Source organism: Orbicella faveolata, unplaced genomic scaffold (assembly GCF_042242905.1).
Source record: "Orbicella faveolata isolate gen_17 unplaced genomic scaffold, um_ofav_v1 contig_35, whole genome shotgun sequence".
NCBI lineage: Eukaryota > Metazoa > Cnidaria > Anthozoa > Scleractinia > Merulinidae > Orbicella > Orbicella faveolata.
The window spans coordinates 29,849,043-29,871,230 of record NW_028301564.1 but is presented as its reverse complement, the minus strand read 5'-3'; the positions used below and the strand labels follow the sequence as shown (position 1 = coordinate 29,871,230).

At 39.0% G+C, this 22,188-nt stretch overlaps 2 protein-coding genes and 1 pseudogene across 3 annotated transcripts; 1 reads left to right on the top strand and 2 right to left on the bottom strand.

The window, feature by feature from the left end:
* The first annotated feature begins 217 nt into the window (after positions 1-217).
* On the top strand, positions 218-879 carry LOC110043066 (histone H2A pseudogene; annotated as a pseudogene).
* Positions 758-7,785, bottom strand: LOC110043047 (uncharacterized). Of its 2 annotated transcripts, none has more exons than XM_089273280.1 (4): positions 7,606-7,785; positions 6,964-7,035; positions 4,750-4,872; positions 758-4,324 (listed from the first exon to the last, which is right to left on the bottom strand). In XM_089273280.1, the coding sequence occupies exons 1-4, from the start codon at positions 7,732-7,734 to the stop codon at positions 4,307-4,309; spliced, it is 342 nt and encodes a 113-aa protein (XP_089129406.1). In that variant the 5' UTR covers positions 7,735-7,785; the 3' UTR covers positions 758-4,306. The 2 variants fall into 2 exon arrangements, with proteins under 2 accessions (XP_089129406.1, XP_020604109.1); XM_020748450.2 differs by having other exon boundaries at positions 2,998-4,328; positions 7,606-7,783.
* A 3,575-nt stretch (positions 7,786-11,360) lies between these two features.
* LOC110043049 (uncharacterized) lies at positions 11,361-21,191 on the bottom strand. Its single transcript, XM_020748452.2, has 4 exons — positions 18,477-21,191; positions 17,718-17,816; positions 14,824-15,516; positions 11,361-14,164 (listed from the first exon to the last, which is right to left on the bottom strand). Exons 1-4 carry the CDS (start codon positions 20,788-20,790, stop codon positions 13,452-13,454), a joined length of 3,819 nt encoding a protein of 1,272 aa, XP_020604111.2. The 5' UTR covers positions 20,791-21,191; the 3' UTR covers positions 11,361-13,451.
* Positions 21,192-22,188: the final 997 nt, after the last annotated feature.

The window sequence follows — 22,188 nt, the reverse complement described above, 5'->3', positions numbered from 1 at the left end:
ATGAAATGTTACCTCTAGTCTAAATTCTTCCACAATCGAACTTTTTGCGGTAATTTTGACAATTTTTGCCAAGCTTTGCGTCTGATGATAGCTGCATAATTAGTGCGAACCTCTGAGGAAGCATGCAAATGTTGCCATTGGTCGAACGTAAGATAAAAGAAAACATCTGATTGGTGCATTTCGATCCTTGGCAATGCTATAAAAATGAAAATTCTTTTATAGCAGACATTATTTGCTACAGTTTTCACGAGGACAGTAGTATCAGTGCGAATCATGTCTGGACGCGGAAAAGGCAAAGCGAAGGGAACCAAATCGAAGAGTCGCTCATCTCGAGCTGGACTGCAATTCCCTGTCGGCAGAATCCACCGTCTCCTTCGCAAAGGCAACTACGCTGAGCGGGTTGGAGCTGGAGCACCCGTGTATCTTGCCGCTGTCCTTGAATACCTGTCCGCCGAGATCTTGGAATTGGCTGGCAACGCTGCTCGCGATAACAAGAAATCAAGAATCATCCCACGTCATCTTCAGCTCGCTGTCCGCAACGATGAAGAATTGAACAAGCTTCTTGCCGGAGTCACGATCGCTCAAGGCGGCGTTTTGCCAAACATCCAAGCCGTTCTGTTGCCCAAGAAGACCGACAAAAAAGGCGGGAAGACCTCCTCACAGAGCCAAGAATACTAGATCTTCTCAAAAACTTCATACAACGGCTCCTTTAGGAGCCACCAAATCTTACAAAAGTCTACATCAACAAGAATGATCGTACTTTTAGACGTTTTATTCAGTGAATTTATAATTAGGCGCCAAAACCGTTAACGACATTGGCGATCTCTTCGGCGGTCATAGATCGTTCCGATAAAAAGTAAAACTATTCTTAAAGAAAAACGACGTATTTATTGTTTATATCGGTTCATGGAACGAGTCTACCAAAAATTGCCGTCTTCCCTGGCTGTATTCAAACTTCTTATACTGGTTTGAAAGTGCAGTCAGCTTAAATCTTATCAGCACCTTACTTCGAAGGGCACTTGTAAATAACAGCATAATTTACAGTTCATAAGTTTTTAACATGTGTCAAAGACTGTAGGTTGGTTATGAAACGGGTACCCAATCATTTTCTCATTCTGTTTAAGCCTGAATTGGGGCTAATCTTCTGGCTGGGAGCTAATCAGCTAGGGGCTTGACTTGCAGGCCAAACGACCTACCTCCCCAAAACATATGCCACAAGGATTTTTCTAGCCTTGAAAACTGCACAGCAGTTAACTAACTTTTCTATATAACTACACTACAGTTTTTAAACCTGGAGTATCAATATGGTCTGTTTTAAATGTGTATGATGCCTGAAAACAATTGTAAGTTTACGGTGAAATTGAAAGGAGCTCAGTCACACTATTTTGAATTATTTTGGCCACATACAAAATTACCTTTAAATGGTAGGAAACCTGAAAATAACAGTTTAATAAGATAGAAAAACACCAAAAAGATAATGATAAACCATAAAGGAGCAAGGATGGAGAAGATTGACACGGATTACAAACAATGAATTTGAAAAGATGAGGTTAAACTTTTCACTATATGCAAACTGTCATGTAGCTCCTATAACATTTTGCTGTGTTTTGCTATTTTTTCATGGTTAGCATCCTTCTGCCTGTTGACTACCTGCTGTAATATTTGCATTTTCACAATTCACACACCTGACCCTTTTGAGCCTGTTAAGAGTACCAAAACCTTGAACCCCTAAGCAAAATGAAGTTTTGTTTAGGAAAGTGAGAGTTTAATATTAGGGTGAAATAGATGCAGAAATGTTTAGTGTAAAATGCAACCTGTGGCTGTAGTTGGGGTTAAATGTTGACTTTTCAGCTCAATCGTGTTATTTTCATCATCAAAAGCTAACAGTAAACAAACTGTAAGCAGGTTAACTGGGGCATAATTCAGGCTAACCAATTAACCCAAATAAACCTGTTTACAGTTGGCACTAGATAATCGAAATATTCCAATATATACTTCAATCGTGTGTGCGAAAGACATTGCAGTCGAGTATAGATCGATACCCTCGATCGACACCCCTCAACATTCGGGCAACACTCGATTGATGTGTCGGTTGAGAATCAAATAATTTTCGCAGACCTGCCATCAAGTGTAGATCAATACGTATGAGTCGGTCAACACTTGGCCAACTGTTGATCAAGTGTCGATCAAGAGGTTGATTGAGTGTCGGTCTAGTGTTGACCAAGAAACGATCAAAATGTAGATAGATTATCGATCAATCAAGGATATAGATACTGAGGGGATCGACCAACATTTGACCAGGGATGCCTTCAGTACAAATGATCCGTTTATTTTAAAAAGTCTGCATTAATTTTTACCCTCGGTCTGCAGACTGCACTTTTCAGTCTTCATTTTGCCTGACAGGATTCAGAAATGACTTGGTTTGAATTTCGGATGCAGCCTAAGATACTGAGGGTTTGTGAAGTCTGGATTTCAATGTAGTACAAGGGCCCTTTTTTTAGATGACACTTGCATATAATAAGTGAATCTGGGATAATGAAAGGCTGTTATATGGAGGAGGAGGAAATTGCATATAGGATTATATTGGAAAAATTTGCTGCAATAAAAAGTTGTGCAAAAAAACTTTGTCTGCATATAAAAAAGGTAACCTAGTGCAAAAAGCCTTGCAGTCCATAAACTCGACTTCCTTTGTTTTTCTTTTACTTAACTACACGTTAAGGAGAGCATGTCATCTTAAAGTCTTGCAAAGTTGTGGATTTCTCTTTTTATGGACATGAGAAGTCATAATGTTTGCTAATATAAAGGGTTCAAAACGAATGCAATGCTAGATTGTGAGTAGGCCAAGTGCAGATCGGCATGGGTGGATAAGGTCCTCTGCCAATCCAAACGCGTTAAAAAAAGGGGATGTGGTGTAGCCAGAAGAATGATCATGTTCTAACCCTACAGCTGAAGTTAATTGTAAAACTATATATAGCCTTGCTATTTCACCATATTGAATTTTGATGTTTATACAATTACTTTATTTAAGGTATAGGACACCACGATGGTCAGTCACCCCCTTTTATCAAGTGGTGTCAATACTGTATTTGACAAGATGGCTTTTCCAAGACAGTGTGACTTTCATTTTGTCCAGAAGATTGTTCCCCATTGCAATTCCATAAGAAAGCACTCTTAATAACATTGTCCTTAAAAATCAAATTCAACGAAAGGCCTAAGGCCAGTAGGGTCCAGTAGCATGTTACTAAAATTGATCGCTCAATGCTTCCTTGAAGTAAGACAATTAACCCTAGGAGTCCGTAGACAGCTGTGATATGGGCAACAACTAATTATTAATTACTAAAGAAATAGGAAACTTGTACTGTGTTTCTATTGTGCTATAGAAACATGACAGGAAGTGTGGGAGAATGAGAAATGCTGCGGGAATACAAGCCAACAGGCAAGTGTTTCCACAGCGTTTTGAAGTTCTCTCAAACTTCCACTTGTGTGTCTATTAAACAATTAAATTATGAGCTCAAGATTTCTTTTTTGATAGATTACTAGTAGATTTATACTAAAATGTGATAGAAACACAGAGAACATGTTTTCTATTTCTTTTAGAGAATTCCATGACAATCATCAAAAATGTTAATTCTCTTTGCTCGCAACATCATTTCATCAACAGCTTGTGCTAGTTCTGTGTTTCTATAGTCTCCTCCGCAGCATTTTTTGGGGGATGTCACACAACACTTTGCTTGACATCCCAAATAATGGCTACGGAGGAGACTGGTGTTTCTGTCAAGTTTTAGTATAAATCTACTAGCATTCTATCAAGAATGTCAATCTCTGATTGGCTATGCTACTCACTATCTACTCTGTAATAAATGGTGTGTAGCATAGTAGTGTGCCCTTGTTAACAAAATGACAGCCACTTCTTGGCATTTTCAAAGTGTCTGTGAAGAGGATTTAGATAAAGTTTTGAACAACTAGTTGATTTATACTAAAACAATTAGATTATGGGGTTGAGATTTCTATTGTGTGATAGAAATCTCGAGCTCATAATCTAATTGTTTAACAGAAACAATTTTAAACCAATCAGCAAGCGTATTTTCTTTGGACTATTTTCTAATAACAATATTATTATTAGCCATAATTTATGCTGTCAGTTGGTGCCCAATAGATGATAACATGATGAATGTAGGCTGCAGGACTCTTTCTCAGTTGTGTTCCCTCTCATTTCTATTTTCAGCCCGTGTGAGGTATGATTTCATCTACTGAAAATTATTTTCTTCCTTGCTCTCAAACGAAACATGTTGCAACATGATCTAAATTAGACTTGACTCCATGTCTACCTAGGAACAGCAATGGTGAAAGGCAGTGAATAATGAACAAATGTGCCATTTTGGGATCAATCCGCCATCCCACCCCACTCAGAATGTTTATCCCAAACCCACCTGGTTTTAGTGAGTCGTAGTTCTCTGTGTTATGTTCGTAATGTGTGATTTTCTGTTTTCAATCCATTCTGCTCTCAATTTTTAAAGTATCCCGCATCCCGCCTTTCAATGTGAGCTAATTCCTGTCCAACCAAAAGTTCTTTTATCCCACATCCCACCATTCATTGGGCCCTGGTTTTTGCTTAATTTAAACTGTGTGGGTACATGTACGTATAATAACAATGCCCCAAGTCCTAAAGGAAGCTCAAAAATTCAAATTACTACCAGTATTATAACACTAGTGAGAAACTGAATTGTTAAAACAACTGTGAATAGTTACCTCTCCTTCAACAGACTCCACATCAGGAGTGCCAGGGCTTTCATACTCATCGGTTTCATCTTCAATTTCCTCAGCTGAATCATCATCATCATCCTCAATCTCATCATCATCTTCATCAAGTCTCTACCAAGGATTTTTACAAAAACTTCAAAAATTGTGTCAAGAGGAAGGGGCTGAAACATTTTGAATACAGTGGAACCTCGATTTAACGAACCTTGTCCCGGCCAAAGTTACAGTAAAATGTATGGAATAGAACCTTGATATAACGAACCTCGATATAACGAATTCTTCGATATAACGAACATAATCCAGAAGCCCAAATGTAAAATCTACCTCGATATAACGAATTACAAGGTCAGTATGCGACAGAAGATAAATGTTGAACAGATCAACAGTCAACAAATCCTTGTAATCCTTATGGTAAAGACACAGCAACCTTTCAGTCAACGGCTTATTATATGTCATAGACATTGGCACTATAGTATTTCGACATCAATTAACTTCTGCTCTATCTTCTTTGAAATCCGGAAATGTTGGGTAGTGCAACATAACAACACTAAAGCCCGTTTCCTTGTTTACATAGACAATTTTCTGTGTAACCTCTATGTTGCAACATTTTTAAATAGCTACTCTGAAAGTGTCATTCTTTTGTAAACAAAAGCTGTGCGTCTCCTCAAAAGTGAATATAATTGATACTGAAAGCCACCATACTCAATGAATTGCATCTCAAAACGCAGTACTTCTGGGTGACGAAAATTGCATTGAATTGCGTGACAGAAGTCACTTGTGTTACAAATCAGTCATTAACTATGACCTCGATATAACGAACATTTTGGTTGTTTCCCCTCAAATTCGTTATATCGAGGTTTTCGATATAACGAACCCTCAATTTAACACACAAATTTGGCCGGTCCCCAGCGACTTCATTAAATCGAGGTTCCACTGTAGTTTCCAAACTGAACATTACCTCAGTCTATAATTCCTTATTTTTAAAGAAAAATAAAACTACATGCCAAAATTTTAATAAATCTGTGTCCCCTTTATAATGTGGACGACACCCCAGGGAGACAAAAAAGTCAGAATAGCCCTGCCCTGAGGTGCATTCCTCAAGGAGCCAGATCAGGATTTATTATCTAAGATCTCCTGCTAGATCACGGAGCATCTGAAGAACCAATAATTCCTCACTGGACAAGGATTTGTCGATTCTTTCAATGCCCTATGATCTAGTGGTCTTAGATGACAAATCCTGATCCAGATCTTCTCAAATATATACATTCACAGTTACCAGTATCACAGTTAGCCTGTGATACCAATATTAATGAAAATGAATGATCACAGTTACTGTAAAGATTGATGAAAACAGTCGAATTATATTTGAAAATCATAAAATTAAATTTGCAATTATGTTGAGTGGGATAAGTGATTTCCACTGATTTTGCCTACTGGTATTTTCATTGAGAACTTAACTAAAAACAGTACTAAAAGACTCAAAATTAATAATAGTTAAACTTCCTGTACCATCCTATGCTAGTCAACCAATACTTCCGGGAATACCTCTAGGGAAACTTTAACTCGGTTGAATAATATTGGAATAAAAGATAAACTTTCTACAGTATCTTTGGACATAATGGATCATTATTGCATGCAAGCCGCTGCCAGGGTCCATTATTCATCATGCATAGAAATAAAAAACTCAATAGAAGTCTTTGTGTGTGATTACCACTTCACATTGATTTTTATTAAAACAATCACATATGACAAAAATTATTAAAAAAAATGTTGATTTTATTGATTCATAATCCATGACCGATTTCAATTGATTGGTATTTCCTGTTAGTGGGTTAGTTAGAATAAGAAGGTGGAATTTTCCTTTTTAAAAAAAATAGGTTCCATCTTGCCATGGATTTGTTCAGTAATAGATAACAGATGACATCAAAATGTGTCAAGAACAAAAAAGTGGCACACGAGTAGTTAGGTGAGTGTGTCATGGGTGTTTTTACCACATTTTGATATCTTCTGTGATCTATTACTGAACAGACGCATGGCAACATGAAATCTATCTCTTTTACATGATAAAGAAACAAAAAAAAAATGTTAATTATGACTTCATCTATATGTCTGTCCTCCAACAGATCATCAGTTAGAACCAATCAAAATGCAAGAGTTATTGGCCTTATTATATATATAAAAGGGAATGTTCCATTTTAAGCTTACCTCCTGCTTGTCTTTGGTTTTGGTGGTACCGATTGGAAGAATGTCACTGCCCTTATCTAGGATCTTCTTGAGCTACCAAAGAAATATCATTTATTACACAGAGGGGTGACGAATGGTGAAACTCGAGACTTGCCGAGAGCCCAAGACATTTGTTTGAAAATCTGAAATTCTAACTTCAACGATTTTAGAGTACAAAACAGTAACACACAAAGACGAGATTCCATGGCTCATCACAAAGGTTTCCGAGATTTCGAGCTGATATCAAAGATTTCCACGATCCACTATTTTCTTGGTAACATTCACCACCCCAACATAGGTGAGCTTTAAAGAATTTAGCTGTGTAAACTGTACAGTCAACCTTTTATTGCTACCTTTTCGTTCTTACCAACACTTAAACTTGTCCATGGTTGTAGATTACACGCATGGACTTTGGAGAAAATGTTACAATAACACACAGATCTTTAGGCTGCTGGGAAATCATTGAAGGAACAGAATACCCAGGCACTTGCTTTCCCCATAGTGCTTTCCCATGAGTTAGGAGCTAAATGCTTACAATTTGTCGTCAACTTTGAGAAATATTAAACGTGATGTGCGATGCTACGATCTAGATCTGCACAGCGAGGCAAAAATAATACAACACACCGAGGCAGCATATTCTTCTTCTTCTTTAGTCAAAGCAGCGTCATCGTCTGATTTCTTTTCCAAAGTGAACCACAGATCGTCAGCGACGCGCGGAAGAAGGGACGGAAAAGTTGCTGACGAGGTCGCCATCTTTGATGTTTTGAAACTCCCACGAAATCTATCAGACACTTCATGTAACTTGCATATGGTCCCCGGAAGTGTCGATAGGAACCGCGACGGTGATGCTTACCGGGAATGTTAGAATTTTACCTACCACCTCTGGTCCAAATAATGACATGGTAAACCGGGTGTAAAAAGGTACCTGGTATGTTGTAAATCACGGCCAGGAGCTCACGGATTAGAGACTGAAAGCGTGCTTTCATTTTAATACTAACATTACCTCTCTAATGAGCATCGAAAAGTGGGCCTGTTTCTTTTCAATAGGGGATTATTATTATAGAGACTGGGCTTATTTTAACAGCTAACACACAACGCGCGTACATAAGGAAATAAGGAAAAGACACTTAGTACAAACCCATGATCCTCGAATCAATTTTCTTCTAGTTGATAAACTGTCTTCGGCGTACTACCCTGAAATGGTGCAAATGCCTGCATGCTTGAATTGAAGACGTGGAAGTCTATCCCGATGGAGGGATTACCACTGAGAAAAGGGTGATATCTGAACTCTAACAACTATTGCTTTTTTGCAGCGATGTTTGGCCAAATGCGTTAAGCCACGGTGAGGTTTTGCTAAAGTGAAGGTCAGACTTCCCTATTCGTGTCCGTATCTCGCAGTTTCACTGTTGTCAGAATATTGTGAGTTTGCCCACGTCAACCGCGTTTTTTTTTTTTTTTTTTTTTTTTTGAGAAACTGGTCGCAGAAGAAACTAACTTGTCATGGGATCTGCTCCATCACTAATCCACGAGGACAAAGGCAACTATACTCACAGGGTGATCGCGCGGAGGAGGTATGTTTCTCGGATATTTTACATTTAATATAAATATCAGTATTTTTCCTGTAATCTTCAGCCAGCTAGGCAGACGTAAAACAGGTAATTTAGCTAAAACAATGTTCATTAGATCAATTGTTATTCAATTTCCCTTTTTTATTGACTGGTCTTGTCGTGGGGAAGGTAATCAGTTCCGTCACAGCATCAGAGTTTTCTTTTACGAGCGCTTGCTTGAGCAATTGTATGACGAGGGCCTTCCAGAGGAGGAAGCATATTCCCTTGATCCCTTGAAAATTTCCCTTTTGCTCCCTAACAATGAACTTCATTGTTCGCTATTTTTTTAATGTCAAAGTTCCCTCGAATAGGAGAGATACCCTTTGTTCCCTCAAGTTAATCGCAAACATATCCTTTGTTCCTTTGAAATAAATGATCATGTTCCCTTGTTCCCCAAAACCCCTGGGAGGCCCTCTATGATCACTGTTACGGTCATCGAAAAAGTCGTGGGGTAATTCCCCGGTAATCTGAGTTGGAATTTGCAGCGTTCTTATCAAAGCTCTTACCCTAGCCTATTAAGATTTTGGACTAAACCGGCATAAAACCCAAAAACCTTTTCGCGCCGCACCTATGTGGCATCAAGAGAACACGATCATAATCTCTTGGTGCAATTTTAAACTCGATCGAATTCTCCAGAAATAATACCTGTTTTAACGTTGTTTTTTATATCCAACGAACAGAGTCAAGAAGATTAAAGAACACTCCACACGCCTCTTCTGGAAATCAGCTTTCTTAAATAGAGTTTACCTACCTTTTACCTAGCTTTTGGAGGAGACTGCTCGTAGGGCAACTAGTTTTATGCTGAGTTTAATCAGTTCAGTGGCATCTGTTCCCCCATTGTTGTGAAGATATATCATATTGGCCGAATTTTTTTCTCCGTGGTTTGACCGGCCTGGATCGATTACTACACAAAAACTTTTTTATTACTATATTAACTAGTATGACAAATTAAACGACAGCAGTTAAAATGCACTGGTATTCTTTCGCTTCTCGTCTTACCTTCTCCCGGCTCCCCTCAATTTTTCTCTCTCGCCGCTGTTTGGCAAGCTTTGCTCTTCGAAGTTTCTTCAAGTTTCGAGAGCCGGTTAATGCTAACCCAGGATTAAAAGTTAACTGAAGTATTATTTTTCTTGCATAAAAGTGTTTTTCTCTTCTTATGTTTGGTAAAGTTAGAGATTACTCCGGCTCAAAACTGAATAACAAACATCGTCAACAAAAAATCTCACCAACAAGTTACAAACCTGAAATCAAAATTCTCGCTAATTCTGGATTAGCTTAATCGGGCTTTGAACAACCCAATAGGGCTGGCTGTTGATAATTTATATTTTATTAAACAATACTAATCATAATGGATAAAACTCAAAACCCTTTCGTGTAGATAGCCCAGTTTGAGACTAGTTTTTGGAATCGTTCTTTTCAGTTTAAGAGACCGAAGTCACCGAAGGCGAAGGGAGAAGACGAACTGCAGAAGATTTGGAGATAACTCCCTATCTGCTCGTAGTGCGAGAACGGCGGGGTCTTTGGCGATTGCTTACAGAGGAACTAAAATAAGAAAGATAATTTTGTAGAGCTAACTAATCAGTTATGAGACGTGAACCTTCACAAGGCTGGAGATCAGAGAACAAGTGTTGCTGTATGATTCTTGGCACCAACAAATATACGTTAGTCACGAAGTAGAGAAAATAGCTCACAAAAAAATACAAATCAGTTCTTTCGTTGTTCTGACCTTTTTGGACAGAATTGAAACTGAGGTGTTCGACCTGTGTACACTTACTTCTGTTATATATGACGGAGTAAAATAGTCCAGCATGTTTTCTTTTGTTATGTTCCAAGACTTTTTGTTTGTTTTTTTTCACTGATTGATGTTACCAACAAATGCAACATTTGAAAGAAAAATTCTTTTGGCAGTGAATCTAAATTTCTGTCAATCAAATAACATCGGTACCTTAAATGGCAAACTGGTAACCAGTATGGGAGTGAAAACGAAATGTACTCAGTTCTTGTGTCAAGCCACAGGCAACCCAAACGCGTCAATGAAGATTAGAAAATGAATCAATCTATGTTTGCGTGGTTCACCGAATAAAGATTTTCAAACTATGTGTGGTGTCATTTCTTCTCATTCTTCCTTCCTAAACGAAATTTTTAGCGAAGTTAGGTTATTTATCTTGCGTTGGTCTCTTATGTAATATAACCCCGTAGGACAAATACCGTAGTTTCGCTCAATCTCGTTTAAACGCACCAGGATGAGAAGATAACCTCCATTTTTGAGCAAATGTTTTCTCAATCGTCCACACGCGTCATGCCCTCTTCTAAAATGTCGACAGAATTCCTGGGTAGGGTATGGTCTGAAACAAGGCGGCTAACTTTGAGTCAGGTCTGAAATAGGGTAGGGATAATCAGGAATAATAGAGGGAAAATCACATTGTTTGGTCTGAAACAGGGCAATGATTTCAAGCGCACAGTACACCCCAACCCAAAGGTTTAGGAGTGCATCCTCTCCCCCCGCCCCACCTCGCTGCCATCTTTGAGACCAATAAGGTTTATCTGTAAGTGACAGGTCTTAAAAATGAGAGAAAAGTTGCCAACCAGCACTTTTTTGACATCAATCTTCTTAATATTGAAAACGTTCAAACCGCCAGAAAAATTCTCATTGGCAATTTTACTAATTTCTTGCAATGACTTTTTCTTCTTTTACGATTGACAAGGTTACATGACAGGTCTCCAAATGGTATATTGTGCTTTGTTGAAATTCAACAAATTATACTTCACTACTTCAAGCTGAGAACCTTAATTTTATTAATAGGCACATTTGACAAAAAAACACCCAATATGTATCACGTTATAAAGTAATTATGTACTAATAAATGTTTACATTCAGTATTCAATTTTATATATGTGATTTACCTAATGCTACATAAACACGCAATAAATGACTTTTCGTTTGCAAAAAAATTGAGTCAATGATCCTTAGTATTAAGGATGGGTAATATCCACCCTTGAATCAATTTAAAAATAAGCTCTCCAAAAAAACAAAACAACAACCAAAATAATGAAAAATAATAATAATAAGCTCTTAAGACCTAAACTATGTCAGCCTTGTCTTGAAACTCAATTTTATACAAACATATGTTTCTAAAAATATCAATAATTATATTTGAAAACACCATTTTCTGAGCAAATTACAAAGCAAACTCTACCAGCAAAAATATATATAGTCTTTTGCTGCTTTGATATTTGATATTTTTCTCATTGATAAATTCCATGTACCGTACATGTTTTAAATAAAGGCTTTCGTTCGCTGCTGTAACTGCTGCCATTTGTTATAATTAATAGCTGTGGTTTTATATTCCTTGCAGGCAACAGACTACAAAAATAGTCAACAACTTCAATAAGTAAATACATGCATGATGGAAACTCTAAACAACAGACAGATCTTCCGTATTCGTTTGAACTTCCAAGGCCTATTCACAAGTAAAAGGCCGGCAAATATAAATTAGGGTTAAGAATGTTTATTTAGTCTTCTAGCTACGAGACAACAGCCTTTGATGACCAGATGAATTTAAAAGGTGACTAGAATGGGCTGTTGCAATTCAAGCCGATAGATGCCTATCATACAGATAACTATAATAGCCCGACAGTTAGCTGTAACAAAGCACCACAGAATTCCTAACAAAGGTTAGTAAGAGGTAACGGTGAAGAAATTGGTACCTTTCATAGAATGGGAATGAACATTCCCTATCAATCGTTGGGCCTGAGAAAATGGGGCCAATGATCCTTGTACATTATTTCCCAAAAGTGGAACAATATTCAATATATCAGTGACTGGGTTAATAAGCTTTTGATTCCGATTAACTTTGGAACTACATTGAAACCCTCATTATAATGAACCCCTATATAACGAAGACCCATTCAATAATAATCTAATCAGCCACAGTTCTCCATACAAACTCTTATATTATGCTTGGCTGAACTGTTCCCAAAGCTACTAACATTAAAATGTAGAAAACAGAACTCCTTGTCATTAATACAGAGAACATCCTATCCCAGTCCCTTGGGATTTAATCATATTGTGGTTTTAGTGAACAAATCAGTAGAAACATTGAGCTTACAGTCTAATAACAATTATTAGAAAACAGTTTCTTCATTAAAATACCATCATGCTTCTTTGTAAAACCTCATACACATTTTAGCCAAACTTTGTGATGCTATCATTGTGTTCAAAAGAGGTGGCAATATTATGCAAGATTATGACATTTTAAAACAACTGTCATCCTATCACTAAGACACGCCATAAATGTACTTGGATCATCCATCACACCAATAGTGGAACCTCCTAGAAACTGCCCAGTTGAGTTAATTGTCTAGTTTGACAAGATAGCTTTTTCAATCAATTCTTATCAAATCAAAAACATTCGGGACTCTCTTTGATGAAAAATAGTTAACGAATTAAAAGTAGCGACAATAAAACTTGAAATTATCTCAAACATACTGGCTTTGACTTCACTATAAAAGGGGTGAAACTCTTTCATATGAAAATAAGTTCAATTTGCAAGAAAATGAGTGACACATTCTCATATCAATGGTTTCATTCAGATTAGCAAAAGGCAATTTGGAAATAGCTGATTTTACAACTGACAGTAAACTGCTATTGAATGAATCACATTTTTCCCACTTTAACTCATTGTAGAGTCTACCTATAAAGACAAGCTCTAGAGAACTCAGTATTGGTAGCAGTTAAGAAACAAAACATAGTTAACTGAGGTTTAAACAGATCACTGCTTAGTTATCTAATGTATTGTATAAACAATACATCACAACTATGATCAAGTTAGGAAACTTAAACTTTTCCAAAGTCATCATTTGTTATATTTTTGTTTCCAGTGACTCATTTGAGCCTTTGGAGTTCACAGTTTTTCCTTCTCTGGATTTTGCCGAACTGGCACCATATGATGAACTTACACCTCGCTGCTTGATACCAGAGAAAAATCCGCGCTTTTCACCCTGACCTTTGGCCTTGCCTGCCACCTTTCCATGTTTGTCCTGACCATGAGAACCACTAGAAGTAAAAGCACTTTTCCCTTTTTGCTTCATCTTATGAAGCAAGGAAAACTGCTTGTGTTTACCAGTTGGAGAAGGCTTGCTTGCAACAACATCATCTTCAACAAGAGATGTTCTAACAGGCTTTTCTGTATATGGAGGTGGTTTCATAACATCCAGTTCTGACGTGTATGGAGGACAGGCTGAACTCCACGGCTCCTTGATCGGCTGAACAGTGTGCAAATCGTGAAAGCTGGCAGAGTAGCGCCTTTCTTCTAAAATTTCTCCATTTGGTCCAAGTTGATGAGTTGAACCTGGTACTCCAAGGTCTCTTCTTGAGTCAGCTGGAGAATCAGAGCTGTTTGAGGATGACACGCTGTCTGACCTTCGAGGCTTTTCTGCAAGGCTACTGTTTGACACTGTGCTGCTGCTCTCTGACTGCGCTGACGACAGCTTCCTCTTCAATGTGCTGGTGAAGTTTCCATCATTTAATCTCATTACACTGAAAGCTTCCAAGACCTTTGTTACTCTTGTGTGACCTGGAATTATAGAGAAACAATGACCTACCCTACCTAAAAAATCTTTCCCAGTTTTTCAGGGCAGTAATAAGAAATACTGTGAAATAAATCAAAACACTGAAGTCAATTAATTAAAAGCCATTGAAGCATTTTGGAGCAATTTGAACATTTCGACCTCAGAAGATGCACTCTAGGCAAGGCAGTGCTAAGAACTTTGGGGAGGTATAAAATTAGGGATTTTGTAATTTGGGGGAGAAAAGGGAGAGGTTGTTGTTTTTAGAAGAAGTTGTGAAGGTTACAATAATAATTGTTGTGACCTCCACAGCTCCCCTGAAAAACAATGCCCTCTGCCCTTCTTTCTTCTTCTCTCACTGCTATCCCATAACTCAATCAAACACTTTATAGGGAAACTTATGAGGGAGCAGTAAAAGAGATAACTAAAGGTTATTTCTTGGGAGTGGGAGAGCACCATGTCCCCTGTACCACACCAGTCCAAGAAGAATCAAATATTAAATACATTACATGCAACTAAATGCAAAGCCAAAGACTTCATTTTTGCAAGCCCACAGTAATGGGTCATGCTATAGGAATCAAAATTTCAAGGGTTAAATTAACTCAAAAGCTGTGTCAAGAGGCAAAAGTACACAAATGATTCTCAGGCCTAAAAAACAATTACTCACCAGCTTCATAAGCCACTTGCATTGGAGTTCTTCCGAGTTTGTCTGCATGATTCATGTCAGCATCATGCTCAAGGAGAATCTGTACAACTTCATCATGTCCTTCCTGAGATGCAATACAAAGTGCAGTCGCACCTTCCAGAGACATCTTGTCCACCTTTGCACCCTTTTGAATCAACAACTGTACCGTAGAGAGATGGCCTTTCCACGCCGCTGACATTAAAGCTGTTCGTCCTTCAGAATCTGCATGATTTATTTCTGCTCCTCTGTCCAGGAAAAGTTCCACCAACTCATAAGACCCCTTCCATGCTACAGCATGAAGTGGAGTCCGTCCTTCCATGTCTCTGCTGTCAACAAAAGCACCAAGATCTAACAAAACTTCAACCATCGGTTTGTTCTCTTCGATGGAAACAGCAAAGAGAGGTGTCCGTCCGAGACTGTCCTGGTGATTGACATCTGCTCCAAGACTGACTAAATGTTGGACACAAGCCTCGTGACCTTCCATTGCTGAAAAATGCAAGGCTGTGCGCCCATCAGAGGAAGCCTGTTCAATAGGTGCACCATGCTCAATAAGTGCTGACACTGCATCAACATGGCCTTCCTGTGCTGCTAACATCAACGCAGACCTCCCGTCGGGATCTAGAGCATTGATATCAAGACTTGCCTCTATGAGTGACACTACTGCATCTTTGTGACCTGAATATCAAATGAAAATTTCATTCTTACACATCCAGACATAAGTGATATTAGCATTAATTGATAAACTCTTGCCTTTACCAAACATCACTTCATTTACCTCTGATTGACGATTTTATCCTCTCTAGCCACTAAGAAACATTTTTTTTCGCAAAATCTCCTTAAGGTTACAGTATACCTTCAGATCGGCAATTTTCTTCAAATTTGGATTTTTGGTTCAAAGTAATGATCGAAGAGTAATCTCTAATTTCTGAAAACAAAATTGAAAAAAACTCAATATTGGCAGAGAAATGGAGGTTTTACGTTACAGCCGGAAGTAAAAGTTTCATCTTGATTGACAGCCCTATAACATGTACGCAATCAACCGAGACTACTTTCGCGGGAATATAAGGATACCACGAATTGGCTGGCTATTCAGATCCAAGCATTTTTCGTATTAGATGTAATTCTATTAAGTTATAAGTAAACATGGGCCACGGAAAACATTGTTTACCACTTCGAAAAAGCAAAGAACGAATGAAAACACATCAATGAGTGAAGAAGCGAAAGTTGGCCTTGCGGATGAAGCTATAGCTATCGTATCAAGCGGGCGAAAAGATCGAGTCAAGAGTACAGAAAGATTCTGTAAAAATTTGGGAACTCGACAGCTATAACAGCGATGTTTACATTGACTCTTTTGTTGAGTCCGATACTGATGAATCGCCCAACTCATTGAGATCCATTGGAATATTATCCATGCACATTTGCTCCGCCGCGCTTTCTTTTGTTCAGTTTGTTCTCGTCGCCCAGCCACTCTAGTGTTCGTATCCTTTTTCGTCTTCCCCATTTTGCCAGACCAGCTTCAAGAAAAACCGAGCTACAGAAAAATTATCTCTCCGCCTTGAGCGCATTGCGAAACACAAGGGTTTTTTCGAGATTCACGCGTAAATTTCACCGTGAGTTAATGGTAGTAAATTTTCCAAGCGCTGATTGGCTCAGTGATCTGAGAACCCAGTTGAAGGCGTTTGTGGGTGGAGTTTGTTTGCGAAGCAAGAGATTTTTCTTAGCGCTGTTTTCTCGAATAAATTTTTTCGCTTGAAGCAGACACTTTAAAGAGTTACAACTCAAAGGGGATTTGTTTGATTGCCCTCAAATTTGGACAGTAGCTAGATTAACATATAAAAAACAAAAACGTGTCTGCGAATTGTTTATTTCGACATATTTTTTCTCCAAGAGCAATTTTTGTACGATCACTTCACATTTTTTAAATCCTATTTTGAAAATGTTCTGTAACTTTTTACTGCAATTGAATGTGGAAAAACGCAGACACGCTTTTTTAGCGCTTTTTGTCCTGAAACCGAGGAAAAAAATAAATTGGCGAAAAACAAAATTCGCTTTGACTTGTAGCTTCCAAAAGGTGATTAGGACGTTCGCATTTAGTGGCCGTGAAAAAATCGGCACTTCATTTTATTTCAAAATTTTTGGTATGGTTTGATAGCCAGCTCTATAAGCTTTAATTTGATATAGGGGTTTAGGTATCTACATCTTAAACCGGACGCGCTACATCGCTTGGACGTGAGACACCCCTGAAGGTATACGGTAACCTTAAGTTACATCTTATGTGGCTTTAACCCATGATATGTATTAATTACTGTTTAGTTACCTTTTTATAAATTCTACCTAAATGAGTGGCATGCAACAACAGAAATGGATTAAACAACCATGAAAAACATGATTGAGTAGGGCATGGCTGCTAATGTTAGCATGTTGGACTTCACATTTTGCAGTCCATGTTTGATTGCTAGTTCAGGGCAGTACTTATCTCCACCACTATTGCAAATTGTTAATTAGCCTAAGGTGGAAGAACCTGGGATAAAACAGCATCCTATCCAGAGGAGGCAGCCACCCTGCCAGTTACTTTATGGTACGGAGTGCACAAGTTTTACTCAATGACACTCCCAAAAGAAAATAATAGGGAGAGAAAAATTTAATAGGCTAGTATAAAAGTAGAACAAATCTCTCAGTGAAGGAAATGCAATGACTGTCATTACGTTTTGAATCACATCACATCTGTAACACATGACACTTGTTGCTTGGTGAGTGAATATACCAACAACAGGCAAATTCAGCTGCAGCATCAAGGGCCTATCAAGCATTTCAAACATAGTCAGGTGCAAAAGGTGTCATGGGTTATTGTCCTTAACTTCAGCCCTGTATGCTACCTTGATTTGCGGCCACCATCAATGGGTTCCAGCCACTGTGGTCAGCCCGGAACATTGAAAACTTGGGTGAAGCCCAAGCAGATGGATCTGGCTTACCATCTGAAACAAACAAGACATGCAATGATCAAAGTTTAATTTCTCCATAAATACAAATACACATGACAGGCACATGTCCTGGTGTACATGCAGGGTTGTCATTAATTTCTTAGTCACCTGTAACCTTATTCTCCACACCCATAGCAAATTTGTTACTTTGTGGGTGAATTCTCTAAACAACAGGGAATTTCACCCGTAGCATCAAGGGAAAATCAAGCATACTCAGCCGTAACAGGTGTTATGGCTTACGGCCCTTAATGACAGCCCTGTACATGTACATGACAATCAGCTTACTTTAAACCACATGTGTCACCAAGTACACCCACTTGTTGAGAGTTATCACAAAAGATTCCCACCATTGTTCTAATTCATTGGCCTGTTTTCTTCAACCTGTCCTTGTTCACATAGTCACACAGTAAGAGAGTGACACCTTTAAGCCCCACTCAAAGTTTTGAATGCCCACTTTTCAAATCCTGGCTAAAAACCCTGGCACAAGGTAAACAGCACTAGCATTTACTGACACTGTCAGCTGTTTAAATCACTACAATTTTGAGTTTGCTGACGGATATAGGTTGCAAGTTAAGTCACAATGTAGTGATATTTTTCTCCTGTACAAAACAAACTTAACCTCACCATTTCAGAAATACAAGTAACTATAAGTACCTTCTGCTGTTGCAAGGAGCAAATCTACAATGTCACAATGACCATTAGCTGCTGCAGCAAACAGGGGTGTCCGTCCATTTCTGTCCCAATGACCAGTATCTGCCCCAGCTTTTATTAACAACTTGGCAACATTGTAATAACCCTCAAGGGCAGCAACACAAAGTGGTGTTAAGCCATCAAAATCAGGATGGTCCACCTCTGCTCCACGCTTTAGAAGAAGATCAACAACAGCTTCATGGTTTTCACTTGCCGAAACACAAAGAACTGTCACTGCTAAAGCAGTTCTGCCATCATTGTCTGCATGATTGATTTCTGCTTTGTAATCAAGTAGTATTTCCACAACTTTCTTATGACCCATGTAAGCACCAGCTATTAGTGCTGTCCGTCCCTCTTTATCGGCAAGATTTGGATCAGCTCCACGTTGGAGGAGCTGCAAAACAACATCACTGTGTCCACCCCATGATGCTCCACGCATAGCAGTTCGCTGATCATCATCAGCCAGGTCTACTTGTGCTGAGTGATCCAGAAGAACAGAGACAACATCAGAGTGCCCTCCAGAGGCTGCTGCCCTTAATGCAGTGCATCCATCATCAGCACAATGATCTACTGACGCACCACAGTTCACAAGGAGATATGCAATTTCACTGTGTCCTTGTCTTGATGCTAGCATTAATGGCGACTGTCCGGAGGTGTCTGAGAAGTTAACACTAGCGCCATGTTTAATCAGAAGCCGTACTACATCAACATTTCCATTAAATGCAGCATTGCATAACAATGTACGACCAGAACTATCAACACGATCCACTGAGGTTCCTTTCTCTAGTAACGCCTTGACAGAATCTTCTGTCTCTGGTGCAAAAGGAACCAAGGAAGCTTGGTCCTCAAGTTCACTAACTTTAGCACCAGCATCAAGCAAAAGTTGAGCAACCTCTTGGTTTAGTGCATCTGTATTAAGCTGGATGTGTGTGATCTGTGTTCCACTCCAAAGAAGCCACAGTGCAAGGTGATCTTGGGTGAAAAACTCCCTGAAAGATGCCCGACTCAAATGAAATGCAAGCTGATGAGGATGTGTAAGCTGTTGTCTTTGAGAGAGTCGGGTGTAATGCAAGGCTAACATCGCATGCCCATCTGCAGGATTGCATTGAAATTTCGCAGTGCAGTGTTTTGTATCTAAGAGCCACTCTGCAAAAGATAGATGAGAGATGCTCTTTGCACCATTGTTCTCAGTTAGAAAATGGTGCGACATGAGGTCAAGGGTTTCCAAAAAGCGTTCTGTTGTCAGTTCAGTATCTTTCGTCCAGACTGCTTGAAACATTTCAGAATCAGTTAGTGGCCTTTGAGCTGCTAACACAACATTCAGTACTGAGCGAATCTTTTCCACTTGTTCTTCTGTGAACAACCTATTGCAAAGCCATAGGTATAGGCCAGACAATGTTCCTGGAATGTCTTGGGTCTCGTCCAGGGTGAAAAATTCATCCACCAGCCCATCCAACAGTTTTTCAAGATAAAGAAGACAACCATTGCTCTTGATATGGAGCTGGTTAAAGGCTTCAGCCGTCTCCCTAGTCAAGTGTTTTCTCAAGCTGGGTTCGTCGTCCAAGCGATTTAAAATGTACTGTTGAATGTCTTTGACAACGTGTGCTTTCCGAAGATCGTCTAAAGTTAACTTTCGGAATCCGGTGAACATTCTTGTAACGGTTTTCGACTGTTTTCTCGCACTTACAACAAGAAACAACCAAGGAGGTAGCAAGTCATGATGGGTGGCCATCAATTCGGCAACAGTTCGACTGCCAGATGCAACACCGGAATCGAAAGAATGTAGGAACGATTCATCAATGGCGTCCACCACAACTAAGAAGATATCTTGCGGTGGCGACAGCGAATTTAAAGGAAGCAGAATTCCTTCTTTGAAGGAACGATCAGGGTTTCGAATACAATGTTCACTTTTCAGGTGATTTTGAATTTGGGGGTCGCTGTATTTGGCAGCGTACGCTTTCAGCTCTTCTGCTTTAGCAAGTTGCTTTGCAAGACTTGAAATAAAGTCCGCGACGGAAACAGAGAGCGCATTCTGGGCTTGGCAAAAGTGGTAGGCAACAACTTTCTTCGAAAGTTCCACCTGAACGCCTTTCTTGGCGGTTGGAGATACAAGTTCACGAAAAATTGTCGTTTTGCCGGAGCCAGGCCCTCCTAGAATGAAAGCTCCCTTCGTTTTGGTATCCTCTTGATGTTTTCTTCTTTCCAAGCAAGCATGGATTTTTTCGTAGACCCATTCTCGGCAGTAGAAAGGTCTGCACTCCCCGCCACTCCGTGCCATAAATCAACTCTCGTTGTTCCTCACAACAACAGTTTGTAAAAAGAATGTTAAACATGCTTACTGGCTTGCACAGCAAAGCCACAAGACATTGTCAACGTCCGAAATTCCATACACGCGGATCGACGGTTTGGTTTGCTAGCTACCGGGTCCCCAGGGAACAGATAGCCATTATATGGATGAAAATGTGACATGTTTTTGATATGTTGTCATTTACTGTTCTGCCCCAGTGCGCCCGATATGCCGAGATATCAGCCCCGAGGCATCTTGCACAAGGATTATCACTGTTTGGCGACCTAAAATCAGTTCAAATTTAACAAACTTAGTTCTTTGCCACCTGATTAACATCGTCGCTATAAATCTCTTTATCATAGGAATACAATAAAGGAGGTTCTTTCACAAGCCTTGTTCAATCTTGGGGGTTTGTTAATTTATGTGATAATAGAAATCGTACACCTTGATTGAAAAGTTTAATTTCGGAACTCGAGATATGATTGGCTAATTAGTTGCGACCCTGCGTATACTGGCGCTTGGCGAATACAGTGATCACAAACAGCTTCAAGGGTGTTGAAGTGTAAATATTGCCCCAAACCTTTCAATTTGAACTGAGTTTTGTTCACAACCTCACCGTCTTTTTAATCTGTTTAGTTATTGACAAACAAATCGCAGGTTGAATGCTGAAAGACGCTTTGGTGTGGAGAGTCGAGAGAACAACGGGAAATTGAAGATAACTGTGAGGGTATTTTCAAGGGCCCTCCAGATAGATTGATATGGTTTATTATTTAGTCAGTAAGGCCTTTGTTCCGCCCGATTCTCTGGCGCCAGGACTAATATTCAGAAATTAAGAGGATGTCAGAAAAATTATCAGCAACCAGATATTGGATTCACTCTATTAAATCGATCCTGAAAATAGAGTTGAACAGTATTGATTGAAGTGTACTGGCTAAAATTACCATAAATGGATTTGATAAAAAGTTGCTCAACACGCGGTACGGGCAGGCGGGGAATACTCAAGTACCCCGTCAACTCCCTGAAAAGATGGTCCCCGGATGCCCCCTACAATTAAAATTACTCGTGCAAGGCTCGTGCAATAATATGCTTGCAAAAATTTCAACATGCGGATTAAAGCAGTGCAGAAAGTTACAATTGAGTGCAAAATGTTAAAACTAAATTACATTTATATCATCAAAAAGGATCACACCATCAAATGATCTTTCTCGTACAATTTGCAATAAATTTAAGCACTCGTAATTTTTTTTCAAAGACTACGAATGCACTCGTTCAGCCGGTTTGTGAATTCTCTTTTTGAGTCTTCGAAAAATTTACTTACAAGTGTCCAATTTATTCCAAATTGCACTTGAAACCATTCGATTACCCATACATTAATTTGAAAGTTATCTT

What these genes read in the sequence shown, in the direction of transcription:
- LOC110043047 (XM_020748450.2), bottom strand. Translation starts at nt 7,734, where the DNA reads ATGGCGACCTCGTCAGCAACTTTTCCGTCCCTTCTTCCGCGCGTCGCT. An exon ending in AAACCAAAGACAAGCAGGAG is followed by an intron (nt 4,873 to 6,963) that starts GTAAGCTTAAAA and finishes AATCCTTGGTAG; the next exon opens with AGACTTGATGAAGATGATGA. An exon ending in TGGAGTCTGTTGAAGGAGAG is followed by an intron (nt 4,329 to 4,749) that starts GTAACTATTCAC and finishes TGCTGTTCCTAG; the next exon opens with GTAGACATGGAGTCAAGTCT.
- LOC110043049 (XM_020748452.2), bottom strand. Translation starts at nt 20,790, where the DNA reads ATGGCACGGAGTGGCGGGGAGTGCAGACCTTTCTACTGCCGAGAATGG. An exon ending in GATGGTGGCCGCAAATCAAG is followed by an intron (nt 15,517 to 17,717) that starts GTAGCATACAGG and finishes TTTGATATTCAG; the next exon opens with GTCACAAAGATGCAGTAGTG. An exon ending in GCAAGTGGCTTATGAAGCTG is followed by an intron (nt 14,165 to 14,823) that starts GTGAGTAATTGT and finishes CTATAATTCCAG; the next exon opens with GTCACACAAGAGTAACAAAG.